This window comes from Anabrus simplex, chromosome 2, assembly GCF_040414725.1.
Source record: "Anabrus simplex isolate iqAnaSimp1 chromosome 2, ASM4041472v1, whole genome shotgun sequence".
Taxonomy (NCBI): Eukaryota; Metazoa; Arthropoda; class Insecta; order Orthoptera; family Tettigoniidae; genus Anabrus; species Anabrus simplex.
The window spans coordinates 181,332,874-181,347,056 of NC_090266.1; the positions used below are offsets into that span (position 1 = coordinate 181,332,874).

A 14,183-nucleotide genomic window follows, 5' to 3' on the forward strand; every position below is an offset into this window, starting at 1 on the left:
ACTACCACAGCTGCACGTGGTGAGGTCACCGCACGATTAGCTTTGTGTCTACCGTGTACAGTACTTCATATTGAAGATTAATTGCCTCAGCTGGGGAGGATAAGAAATTTGTAATTAGTGATTTCAAGGTGAGAAGCTTATTATTTTAAAATTAATTTCAAGTATGTCCCTACAACACCATGCATTGCTGTGCTTTTTTATTTTTTCAGTGAATATGAGAAAGGTGATTTGATTGCTTCTGCATTTCTGTATGACAATATGTAAATTTGGGTGATTTGTTGCCAAAATCACCTTAAGATTCAAAACACTTGGTTTATAAAATGAGACAGCCATAAATACATTTCCCTCCAAAATAAAGTGCAACACTTCATATTTTAAAAATAATCTCAGTTTAAGGTAGCAAAATGTATTTTTATTTTCAAAACATCATTACAGAATCAAAGAATGAATCTTTCCAAACCTATCCCTAACACAACAATGTTCAAAACATTTTGATTTAAGAAGATACAGTTTTTAAAATTAAAATAAAAAGAATCTGACAGATTTTCTGATTACTGAAATCATTGATTTAATTGATATAAGTTTAAGGAAATGTACTGGAAACTTGTTGAATGTTAATTACATGATTAATAGGAGGCACTGCCATCTCTGGCTGCAATTACCGCCATGAGTCTTCTGGGTATGCCACTGATCAACCCCTGGATGTTCTTCTGTGGTACATTCTCCTATTCTTTGTGCACCGCCATCATCAGTTCAGCCAGATTGTTGAAACCTCGATGTTGAAGGCAACGCCCAATCATGTCCCACACATGCTCAATAGGGCCAATCCAGAGTGCGAATGTTGACCTCCCGAAGAAACTCTGTGATGCACTGAGCAGCATGGGATCTTGCATTATCGTGCATCAGCATGAAGTTTTCATTGAAAACAAATGTAAATGGCTACATGATTTAATGAGTCTCTTCAACATCCCCGGGGGAGGGGGAGCCGTTCTCAATGAGCAACAGATCAGTACAGCACCATCACAGGTCACCTGCTCTTCTCCACACCTTATCTCTTCCATCAGATGACCTCAGGGTGAATTGTCAACTTAAGGAAGGTACAAGTAGACACTCGGCGGACACTGTGTATAAATAATACTATAGTCCTCTTTCTTGAGTGTACAGTTCCTGTATATTACATCCTTGTAATGGTAATTTTCCAATCGTAGAAGATGATATGTTGATATTTTAAAATTTCTTCTTAAAAGTTATTAAGTTTGTCCTCTGTGTTAGGGTGAAGATTGTAGGTTTAGCCTAGCAAGGGAAACTTCTCTCAATACTATTGTGTTGGTATGGATGGTAAAGCTTGAAGATACACAGTGTTCCAAGAAACTTTAAATTATTCATTTTTAGAGTGTCTACTTGTCAACTGTGCCATGTATTTTGGTATATTCTTGTATCTTCCTTAAGCTGATGATTTTGCTTCTGAGGGACTAAACACATTCTCTTATTTAAATTGAAAAATGTGTTTGTCTTCTAAAAGTTAATATTATAGTATTTAGAGTTGGACTCTTCTCAATTTGATTAGATTTACAGGCATGTTGAGTTGTTTATGGCTCAGAAACCCTTCAGGTAATGCTCAGATAGTAGTCAAGGGTACCCGAGCGACTACAATGCTGAAATAACAGTTTTCATAATTGGTGCAAAACGAACAATAAAAGTGCAGGAGCACTAATCATTATTTGAATGTGTTACAATATTGCATTAAGAATCCTTTTGTTGTTATTCATTGTTACATCTCGTTCAGTAATGTCTGTAGAACACTAGCCAAGAAATAAATAAATACTGAAAAAAGTATGGTAATCATTAGGGGGCGGATTTCTATGACCAGTCATATTTTTTCCCTTAACATTATATCTTATAGACTTGTATTTTCAACACGTTTCCAAGCATGATGATGATCAAAATTAAACATGTTTTATTGGGCATATTTTCAACAAAATATCATTATAACGGCATATTTTGGTAATTTTAATTTTGATTTCGTATTATAAAAATCAGAATAAGCTCTAGAAATTATTTTTCAGGATAGACTGGAATATACTACTGAAGAACCATTATAAAGTAGTGTATGGAATGTTTCTAACAGGTAGGAGCTATTGTTTGCTAGCTGGGTCAATTCCTGGAAACCGAGCAATCGTTTACACGGAAGCAGAGGTAATTCTGCAGTTATTTGTCATTGTTCTTATCTCTCCCCTTCCCCTTCCCTCTTCCACCTTCAAGACACTGAATGACCTTGGTCATTAGGGAGCTTCAGTCATTCAGTTCCTTTCAATATGCCTAAAACGAAAGTCTCAATTTGTGGAAAGTTGCGAAGTTTTGTTCGCGAGTTCGGCGAAAACATATTCAGTACGGATGGAGTGATATTATTCTGTAAATTGTGTGAGGTAAAAGTTACTGCCGAAAAACGCTTCTCTGTGCAACAACACTGTAATACTGTAAAACATAAGAATTGTGTAACTAGATATTCTGCACTCGAAAATAGGCAACGTCTGCTATTCGAAACCCCGACATCAAGTTCTCAGAGTTCACAATTTTCACAAGGTCTCTGCAAGATGATGGTTTCGTCTAACATCCCTTTAAAGAAATTTAACAGTCGAAGCTTCAGACAGTTTCTTGAAAAATATACAAAGCATCCTGCTCCCAACGAATCTGCTCTCAGGAAGGACTATCTGACCCCTTGTTATGAAGAGATGTTGGATATAATAAGGCGTGGCGTGGGAGACAGTAAGATATGGGTTTCAATAGACGAGACCACAGATGTGGATGGAAGATATGTAGCAAATGTGATCGTTGGCACGCTGAAGGAAGACCGGCCTGGAGATACATTCCTCCTGATATGTGAAGTGCTAGAGAAGACAAACCATTCCACCATTGCAGTTCTCTTCGACAATTCAATGAATCTGTTGTGGCCAAACGGGGCAAAGAGAGAGCACATTTTTCTATTTGTAACTGACGCTGCTCCATATATGGTGAAGGCAGCCAAGGGACTTAAAATGCTATACCCGAAAATGATACATGTGACATGTCTTGCACATGCCTTGTATAGGGCAGCTGAAGAAGTTAGAAGTAGCTACCCTGAAGTTGATAAATTAATATCGAACTGTAAGAAAGTGTTTGTCAAAGCTCCGCTTCGCGTTCAGAAATTTCAAGAAGAAGCACCTTCACTACCCCTACCTCCCAAGCCAGTTATAACGCGATGGGGGACTTGGCTTGATGCCGCAGTGTACTACTGCAACAACTTAGATGTCGTGGAGAAGATCGTGAAGTCTTTTGATCCTGCAGAATCGTCCTCCATAAAAACCACTCAAGATTTATTTTCAAGCACTACATTAAAAGTGGACCTGGCTTACATAAAGTCCAATTTTAATTCTTTATCTGGAGCAATCACGCAACTGGAAGTTTCAGGTGCAGAACTAAGCGATGCACTGGATGTTGTAAAGTGCATTGAACAGGAATTAAAGCATGCGAAAGGAACAATAGCATCTAGGGTGTGTAGAAAATTAGAAAATATACTGGAAAAAAATAGCGGACTTGTGAACCTGCGTGGAATAAGTGACATTCTTTGTGGAAACCCTTCATCTGCAGATTTCCAGGAATTTTCTCCAAGTGATTTAACTCTATTGAAGTACGCTCCCGTTACATCATGTGATGTCGAAAGAAGTTTTTCTCGCTACAAGACGATACTCAGCGACAACAGGAGGGGATTCTCATTCAACAATCTTAAGATGCATGTGGTCATAAATTGCAACAATTCTGATAATGGAGAATAGATCAGGTATGAAAGTTTCATTCAAATAACATATGTTTTGTGTATAAATTAAAACTTATTGAATATTGAACAGTGAAATTAACTGTAGTGTTTATGTCTTCCACAGAGTCCGTCCTTGCCTAGGAGTATGCAGTGTAACCTTAACGAGTTCATGAAATATTCATCATTTTAGTTGATTTTGGGTTTAAAGATTTCGAAGAATTAAACATTTTTTAAACTGTAAATTAATTGCAGCCTGTAGCAATCGTAATAAAAGTGCTTCTATGTAACGTAGGTGCTATTCATTAAGTCTTTTATTTTGAATTTTATAGGTCATATTTTTATGTTTTTTAGGTCATAAGTGCATACATATTTCATACATTTTTAGGTCATAGAAATCTGCCCCCTAGTAATCATATTCAGAATATGAAGAATTTAACTGAGGTTTCAACCAAAATATCAAGTGTTCTACTTTTTATTTGGAGGGCAGTGTAACTCGTTACAGGTAGGATAGAAAATATTAAAACCTTAATAACATCTCTGATGTCATATCCATTCCTTGTGAGAGTCTAAACAGTGATTATAAACTGGTTGTAAGCACAATAACTGGTTCAAAGCTCTGTTTGTTCACATATACTTGCAGACAAGGTTGGTAGATGTAACAGTCTATAATGTATGTATTGTACCTTTTCTTTTTTTGCTAATCATTTGTGGCATCGACCTCTAAAGATTTTTTGCCACTACTTGCACCATATGTTATGAACCTGCGTGAAATTGTAATTGTGGAAGTGTAAAGTTTTGAATGTGAGGAAAGGAACATTAACGACGACACAAATACCCAGTCCCCTGACCCGGCCGGGAATCGAACCCGGGGCCGCCAGGTCACAGGCGAACGCGTTGCCCCCTACACTGCGGGGCCAGACTGTATTGTACTTTACTGGGTCATCAATAAATAGAAATAGTGGGTCACAGAATGAGAAGGCACATCCTACCTAATTATTCTTGTCCACAACTTACCTGGCTAGACAGTGGCGAGCACGAGTGGACGTTCTTGATCAAATAACTGAATCAACTTAAAGATATGAAAGGATAGGAATCACGTTTGTGTGATTGAATGAGGATCAGATAAGATAAACTAATCTTTAATGTCGGAAACGTAGGCATTGGTCAAATAAACAAAGAAACTCCATTAATATTCCTCAAGCTATACATTAAAATAAAATAAAAAACACACCTCATTGGCCATGAAGTGGAAACTGAAGCAAATAAACATGTCGGGAACCGTGTATAAATTATATTGGATAAGCCTAAACAGATTCACCTGTGAAATTATCGTAACTAAACGTTCTGATTCACGAGATTAGGAACAAAATGTCTTCGCACATCAAGAAATTAAATTTAAAATTATTCCCTTAAATTCAGGATACAAATAGAAACTCGGATAAAATTCCATTTCATCCTTATTTCACCTTTAAGGACATTTTTGGTTTCATCATTATAGTTGCCATTCTACTATTATTAACTCTTCTCGAACCTTATATACTAGGAGATCCTGATAATTTTACTCCTGCTAACCCTCTAGTTACACCTGTTCACATTCAACCCGAATGATATTTCCTTTTCGCATATGCAATTTTACGGTCTATTCCTAATAAGTTAGGTGGAGTAATTGCATTAGTAATATCCATTGCGATTCTCCTCATTCTCCCTTTTACTGCAAACAATAAATTCCGTGGAATCCAATTTTACCCAATCAATCAAATTCTATTTTGATCTATAGTTTCTATTGTCATCCTTTTAACATGAATTGGTGCTCGACCTGTAGAAGACCCTTATATTCTAACTGGCCAAATCCTCACTGTCCTATATTTCCTTTACTACATCTTAAATCCTTTAATTTTTTATATTTGAGATAACCTAGTGAATTAGTTATTAAGCTTATGAAAGCATATGTTTTGAAAACATAAGACAGAAGTTCAATTCTTCTATTAACTTTACTAAATTAAATCCATTAAATAAGTAAAGAATGTATAAAAACCCTCAACCCCAGAAAAAATAATAAAAAATTTAGCACTAACACAAATACAGGACTAAGCATTTTCCCTAAAACAATGAGTTTAAGACGATCCCGCGATCATGAGCACAGTTGGGTCTCGACCCATGACCCCTAACTAGCAGCATGCTATACCTCTATCGAACGTCACCACATGACAAACATTGCACCTGAAACAAATTACACATAAATACACTCAGCTTGCAGGCACGATGAAGCAGATCTTTCTCCGTCGTCTGTTTGGGTGAGAGCATTGACCTTCTTGAGGGGGAAGGGCAAGGTCGCTAGTCCCTTGAGTACAAGCAAAAAATGCAGAATGACGTCACCTAACTCCTCGCTGCACGGTTGAGTCTTTACATGGCTGGCTTATGTCACGTGGCGGCGGGCCTCTCATCCCAATTCACTTGAGCTGTCAGCTGGGGGAAACCTTCCTCCCTTCAAAGCGTATCATGGGCACTCTCGGCCTTCTGGTAATACAACCAATCATTACTTCTTATATGAGAGTCACCTTTCTCGGACTCTGAATCAGGCACACATGCCAGGCTTCAATCCGGGCCATTTGAATCAATGGATAATCATCCGTGCATTATATCTCTCAGACAACAGTTCCCAGTTCAAACCACACGCACAGTCATAAGTCAACTGGCTCATCTGCCGGACCTCACTTCCTCTAACACAACAAATCAACGCATTACAGCTTCTCAGTATCTTGGTACCGAGCTCGATAGCTGCAGTCGCTTAAGTGCGGCCAGTATCCAGTAATTGGGAGATAGTGGGTTCGGGCCCCACTGTCGGCAGCCCTGAAGATGGTTTTCCGTGGTTTCCCATTTTCACACCAGGCAAATGCCGGGGCTGTACCTTAATTAAGGCCACGGCTGCTTCCTTCCACTTCCTAGGCCTTTCCTATCCCATCGTTGCCATAAGATATATCTGTGTCGGTGCGACGTTAAGCAAAAAAAAAAAAAAAGCAATATCTTGGCCTTAGTTCAAGCAATGTCCACAGCCATAAAAGAAAAAAAAAAAAAGAAACTCGCCGGAGGCATGGACGGTTCCTTCTAACCCAACGTTGTGGATACATGACCCTCAGCATCTTCTGTAACTGTAAAACTGTGAAATACACGCACTAACTTATAGCATGCAAACCTATCCTGCGGATGTCTTATCTTTCTCCTTAATGGTCACCCACATAATTCTACCGGACATCTATGTTCTTTATATAGAAGACGACTGCAAGACGAATGCACAAATTACTCAAGGAAATACTATAGTAATACCATCATAAACAAACCTAAATCTAACCTAACTCCCCCGTAACAAATTACACATAAATACACCCATTTTGCTGCAGGCAAACATCTGTAAAAATCTACAGCGAATAACTCTTTCAGTTTACTCGGTAGCGGTTCAGTTTTATATGCAGGCAAGTGTCACAAGTCTCTGTGTTACTCACAAATTACGACGCAGCCTTCCTACATATTTGACTACCTCAACGGGCACACTGAAAACACGCTTAACTCTGTGTTTGTCTTATGCAAATTCGCACCGCAGCCGTCTACGTGGCTGACATACACACTGGGCGAGACTGTAAGATCGAGTATCCCTCTCTCCACTCAGGTATGATTCCCTATGAGAAAAAAATAATAATTTAGAAACAAGATTTCCACTTCTGAAGGGGCACATAGCCCTGAGGTTCACTAAGTCTAAACCAAAAATGAGGACCAGTTTAATTCCTGGGCCAAAGGCTGCCAGGCATAGAGCTAACCACTCTATTCTACTTAGTGCAAATAGTGGAAGCTTTAATTTTCCACTGCTTCAAAGGCAGCTATAAGTAGATGGCTTTGCTTTGCACTCATTTTATTACTGCACTAGCTGATGTACCCGTGCTTCGCTACGGGATTCTCAGAAAGACTGACTTTGTGGTTTTCTTAACCTGAAATCAACATAGGTCATTACAAAAACATAAGTATGAATGTAGCGATTAAAAGCAATGCTATCATATAAAATACTCGATCAAATGGAAAGCCGCACGTTTTATCACTTTTAACGAACAGTGCTGCGGTTAGATTGCGGTGCCAATCTAGTAGTCCAAAGTTCCAAAGCTGGGATGACCAGGCCGCAGATTGCCATGAACACTCATCTGCCACTATTCCGCTAAATATGCACACCGTTCATTCCAATCAGTGCCTCAGAGTAGGGATTGAATAGCCCGAATGCTATAATGATCCAGTGTGTTACGTACCAGTAGTATCAGAAAATTTATAAACCAGGGGAATAGCATGCTAAAGAAGAAAGTTATCTAACTCCACAGCTACTTCCTATCAATATTCAGGCAGGCTGTTACACTCTGTACGACTGGGCGAGTTGACCGTGTGGTTAGCGGTGCGTAGCTGAGAGCTAGCATCCGAGAGATAGTGGATTCGAACCCCATTGTCGGCAGCGCTGATGATGGTATTCCGTGGTTTCCCACTTTCACACCAGTCAAATGCTGGACCTGTACCTTAATTAAGGCCTAAGGCACTCCTAGCCCTTTCCTGTCCCATCGTCGCCATAAAACCTATCTATGTCGGTGCGACGTAAATCAAATAAAAATACTCTGTACGTAGCAGTAATCCTATCTACCGGAGATGAGGGGCAACAGATGACACAAAGCACATCACGACAAACAATGGTCAATGTAATGTTATTGTTGATCAATGTTATGAGCTTTCTATATTATAGGCCTTTACATTTAGTTTTCTTTCGACTCTGTGATTTGTAAAATATTTTATACCATAAACTGTAGTCTCTTATTCTCCGACTTTACATACCGATTTTCATTAAATACTGTTTACCCATTTTCTGGTTACTCGGCGCTGATATGGACTTCGTAACAAAAATCCAAAATCATGAATATCTTTGTGATCACAGCCAGTATGGTAACAATGCATAAGACATGAATAATAGGAAATTTAATACTATATAACCCTAGTTATGTAGCATTCATCGATTACACCTCTAATAAGAAATATTTGAGAATTACATTTTAGGCCTTCCCCTAAACTACCATTTGACTCAGCGTGAATAAAATAATTTACAGCCTAGACTATAGCGACTTATTTCCTGACTTTGCATACCAATTTTCATCAAGATAGGACTACTAATAACAACAATATTTGAGAATTATATTTTAGGCCTTCCCCTAAACTACCATTTTTATCAGCGTGAATACAATTATTGATAGCCTAGATTGTAGCAACTTATTCCCCAACTTTGCATACCCATTTTCTTTAAAATGCGACCACTAATAACATAAATAGTTGAGAATTCAATTTTAGGCCTTCCCCTAAACTACCATTTCACTCAGCGTGAGTAAAATAATTTATAGCCTAGATTGTAGAGGCTCATCCCCCGACTTCACATACCGATTTTCATTAGACCTCTAATAACATAAATAGTTGAGAATTCAATTTTAGGCCTTCCCCTAAACTACCATTTCACTCAGCGTGAGTAAAATGATTTATAGCCTAGATTGTAGAGGCTCATCCCCTGACTTCACATACCGATTTTCATTAAGTTATCTTCAACCGTTTTCTCGTGATGCGTGTACATACAGACAGACATACAGACAGACAGAAATTACGGAAAAGTAAAAAGTGCATTTTCTTGTTACTATGGACATGACCAATACAGAAATACCATTATTTTCAAATTCTGAGCAATGTACAGACAAAACTCTTATATATAGATATAAAACTAATGGCCAGATGACAGATGTTGTAGTACCTCAGAATGATCCCTACCACACGTGTACCTTTATTTATATTGCTGTGCTGATATTTTTGTTTCTTTTTTGCTTCAGGATGATGACTTTGAGAAAACTGGAAGTTTCCTTGGAAACACAAGAAATCGTGTTCTGCGGTTGGCTAAAGGTGCTCAGAATTATTATATCTTATATCTCTTCCTTTTTTCTATATTTGTATTTTTTATTTTGTACATTGTGCTTAAATTTAGATGAAAATGATTGATAATAAATGACAGAAAAGTGTTCTTATTGTAAATATTGTGGGGGTTTTAATTATCTCGATTTTAATACACATATATATTTTGGTAGTCCTATGAATTTTGGCATCTTTTGTTTACGGAAATGTGTTAATTCATGTGAATCATTTGGTATTATCATGGTTAAAAGCATAATTTTCTTCATGTCCAGTTTATGCTTTGGTGTATTTTGAAACTCGAGCATTGTATTCAACATGAGTAATAAAAGAATAAAGGTGTCATAAGATGATTGACTTTATAATAATTTCTGTATTAGTTCAGTGCCGTGTTTGTTAAAAAAATGTACAAATTAGAAAAAATAAAAGTTTAATTAATTTGCATACCTTGCTGACAAGGAACACTTGTCTTTCATGTTGAAGTATAAGGGTATTTTCTAATCTAAAAGTAATGTTCATTGGAAGCCAGTATTTGCATGAATTTCAGGCAGTTGAAAACCACTAGTGATGTAGTTTAATATTTCCAATTTGCATTGCTGGGTTGTTTTGGTTGTATTCTATTTAAAATGATGATGAGGATCCTCTGGTGATACTGAGAAACCTGATGTTTAATATTAATAAAAAGCATTTATTTCAAGAATCTTATCTGTAAAGGTGAATAAATATATATTTCTTTTTTCAAAAACTGTGTACTTCATGTTGAAATTCCTGCCCTTTAATGATAAATGAACATTTTAAATTTGCCCTAAATCTTGACGTCTGTTATCACCCTTGCAGGAACTATGAAGAAGTACTGATATTCCTAGGGCTAACTGTGTTTCATCGTGAACGTATACGGTACAATCAATCAGTCACTACTGATCTGTATTTAGGCAGTCGCCCAGGTGGCAGATTCCCTATCTGTTGTTTTCCTAGCCTTTTCTTAAATGACTGCAAAGAAATTGGAAATTTAGTAAACATCTCCCTTGGTAAGTTATTCCAATCCCTAACTCCCCTTCCTATAAATGAATATTTGCCCCAATTTGTCCTCTTGAAATCCAACTTTACCTTCATATTGTGATCTTTCCTACTTTTAAAGACACCATCCAAACTTATTCGTCTACTGATGTCATCCCACGCCATCTCTCCACTGACAGCTTGGAACATACCACTTACATATCAGATGTAAGGCTTTTCAGGCGTTTGCTCTATTAACCAGCGTTTCATCTTAGGTCTGACACTAGACTCGTCAGAGTGGGATGTGTCAGACCTTACCCACTGACGCTGGGTGTATGCAGGTGAGCTTATCAGAAGCCTATATATGAGGCACAGTCTGATAACTGCATACGGGAATTTAGAAATTTCCATTCGGAATTGCTAGGCGGGCAATAATTCCATTGTGGAGATTTATCTCCCGTATGCAGTTGGCAGACTGTGCCTCATATATAGGCTTCTGATAAGCTCACTTGCATACACCCAGTGTCAGTGGGTAGGGTCTGACACATCCCACTCTGACAAGTCTAGTGTCAAGACCTAAGACGAAACGCTGGTTAATAGAGCAAACGCCTGAAAAGCCTTATATCTGATATGTTTTTGACATGCTCTATTGGTGAAAAATATCTAGTTCCCTCCATGGGAATTTAGAATTTTCCATTCAAAATTGCTAGGCGGGCAATAATTCCACTGTGGAGATTTATCTCCCGTATGCAGTTATCAGACTGTGCCTCATATATAGGCTTCTGATAAGCTCACCTGCATACACCCAGCATCAGTGGGTAGGGTCTGACACATCCCACTCTTGACGAGTCTAGTGTCAGACCTAAGACGAAACGCTGGTTAATAGAGCAAACGCTTGAAAAACCTTACATCTGATATGTTTTTGACATGCTCTATTGGTGAAAAATATCAAATTCCCTCCATGGGAATTTAGAATTTTACATACCACTTAGCCGAGCAGCTCGTCTTCTTTCTCCCAAGTCTTCCCAGCCCAAACTTTGCAACATTTTTGTAACGCTACTCTTTTGTTGGAAATCACCCAGAACAAATCGAGCTGCTTTTCTTTGGATTTTTTCCAGTTCCTGAATCAAGTAGTCCTGGTAAGGGTCCCATACACTGGAACCATACTCTAGTTGGGGTCTCACCAGAGACAAATATGCTCTCTCCTTTACATCCTTACTACAACCCCTAAATACTCTCATAACCATGTGTAGAGATCTGTACCCTTTATTTACAATTCCATTTATGTGATTACCCCAATGAAGATTTTTCCTTATATTAATACATAGGTATTTACAGTGATCCCCAAAGGGAACTTTCACCCCATCAACGCAGTAATTAAAACTGAGAGGACTTTTCCTATTTGTGAAACTCACAACCTGACTTTTATCCCTGTTTATCACATAACATACCATTGCCTACTGTCCATCTCACAACACTGAGGTCATTTTGCAGTTGCTCACAATCTTGTAACTTTTTTATTACTCTGTACAGAATAACATCACCTGCGAAAAAGCCTTATCTCTGATTCAACTTCTATACTCATATCATTGATATATATAAGAAAACATGAAGGTCCAATAATACTGCCTTGAGGAATTCCCCTCTTAAATTTTACAGGGACAGATAAAGCTTCACCTACTCTTAATTCTCTGAGTTCTATTTTCTAGAAACAGAGCAACCCATTCAGTCACCCTTTTGTCAAGTCCTATTGCACTCATTTTTGCCAGTAGTCTCCCATGATCTACCCTATCAAATGCCTTAGACAGGTCAATTGCGATACAGTCTAATTGATCTCCTGAATCCAGAATATCTGCTATATCTTGCTGGAATCCTACAAGTTGGGCTTCAGTGGAATAACCTTTCCTAAACCCAAACTGCCTTCTATCAAACCAGTTATTAATTTTGCAAACATGTCTAATATAATCAGAAAGAATGCTTTCCCAAAGCTTACATGCAATGCATTTCAAACTGACTGGCCTGTAATTTTCAGCTTACCGGACGAGTTGGCCATGCAGTTAGGAGCGCGCAGCTGTGAGCTCGCATCCGGGAGATAGTGGGTTCGAACCCCACTGTCAGCAGCCCTGAAGATGGTTTTCCGTGGTTTCCCATTTTCTCACCGGGCAAATGCTGGGGCTGTACCTTAATTAAGGCCACGGTCACTTCCTTCCCATTCCTAGGCCTTCCCTGTCCCATCGTCGCCATAAGACCTATCTGTGTAGGTGCGGCGTAAAGCAACTAGCAAAAAAAAAAAAAAAAAATTTAAAAATTCAGCTTTTTGTCTATCACCCTTTCCTTTATACACAGGGGCTACTATAGCAACTCTCCATTCATTTGGTATAGCTCCTTCATGCAAACAATAATCAAATAAGTAACTTACTTCAGATATGGTACAATATCCCAACCCATTTTTTTAGCATATCCCCCAAAACCTTATCAATTCGGCTAGATTTCAACTTTTGTATCTTATTGTAAATGTCATTATCATTGGTAACTTTTAATACTTCTTTAGTATTAGTGACCTATAATTGGGCATTACCCCTGTAACCACAATATTTACATACTGCTGACTGAATACTTCTGCTTTTTGAAGATTCTCACGTACACACTCCCTTTGTTCATTAATGATTCCTGGAATGTCCTTCTTGGAACCAGTTCTTGCCTTAAAGTACCTATACATACTCTTCCATTTTTCACTAAAATTTGTATGACAGCCAATTATGCTTGCCATCATGTTATCCTTAGCTGACTTCTTTGCTAGATTTAATTTCCTACTAAGTTCCCTCAATTTCTCCTTACTTCCATAGACATTTCCAACTCTATTTCATTCCACTCTGAACCTCCTTCTTAGTCTCTTTAGTTCTCTGTTTTAAAATAGTGGGTCTTTACCATTCCTTACCACCTTTAAAGGCACAAACCTGTTTTCAAATTCCTGAACAGTTGCTTTAAACCTATCCCAGAGTCTGTTTACATTTTTATTTACCGTTTTCCACCGATTGTAGTTACTTTTTTTAAACTCTCTCATGCCTGATTTATCAGCCATATGGTAGTGCCTAATGGTCCTACTTTTAAGACTTTCCTTTCTATAACATCTATTTTTAACTACAACAGAACAGCTTCGTGATCGCTAATGCCATCTATTACTTCGATTTCTCTACATAGCTCATCTGGAACTACCAGCACCACGTCCAGAATATTCTTCCCTCTAGTTGGTTTCATCACTTTCTGAGTCAACTGTCCTTCCCATATTGACTTATTTGCCATTTGTTGGTCATGCTTCCTGTTGTTCACATTACCTTCCCAAATGACATTTGGCAAATTGAGATCTCTCACTACAATCACATTCCTTTCCATACCGTTTCCCACATAGCTGATTATCTTGTCAAATAAT

At 38.0% G+C, this 14,183-nt stretch overlaps 1 protein-coding gene across 1 annotated transcript in view; it reads left to right on the plus strand.

Moving 5' to 3' along the window:
* Nucleotides 1-10,110, plus strand: part of Bet1 (blocked early in transport 1) — a 272,114-nt gene extending 262,004 nt beyond the window's left edge. Inside the window, exon 5 of the mRNA XM_067138955.2 lies at nt 9,682-10,110. Coding sequence (XP_066995056.1) covers nt 9,682-9,837 — 156 coding nt within the window. The 3' untranslated portion in view covers nt 9,838-10,110. The remainder of the gene's footprint in view (nt 1-9,681) is intronic.
* The last annotated feature ends 4,073 nt before the right edge of the window (nt 10,111-14,183 follow it).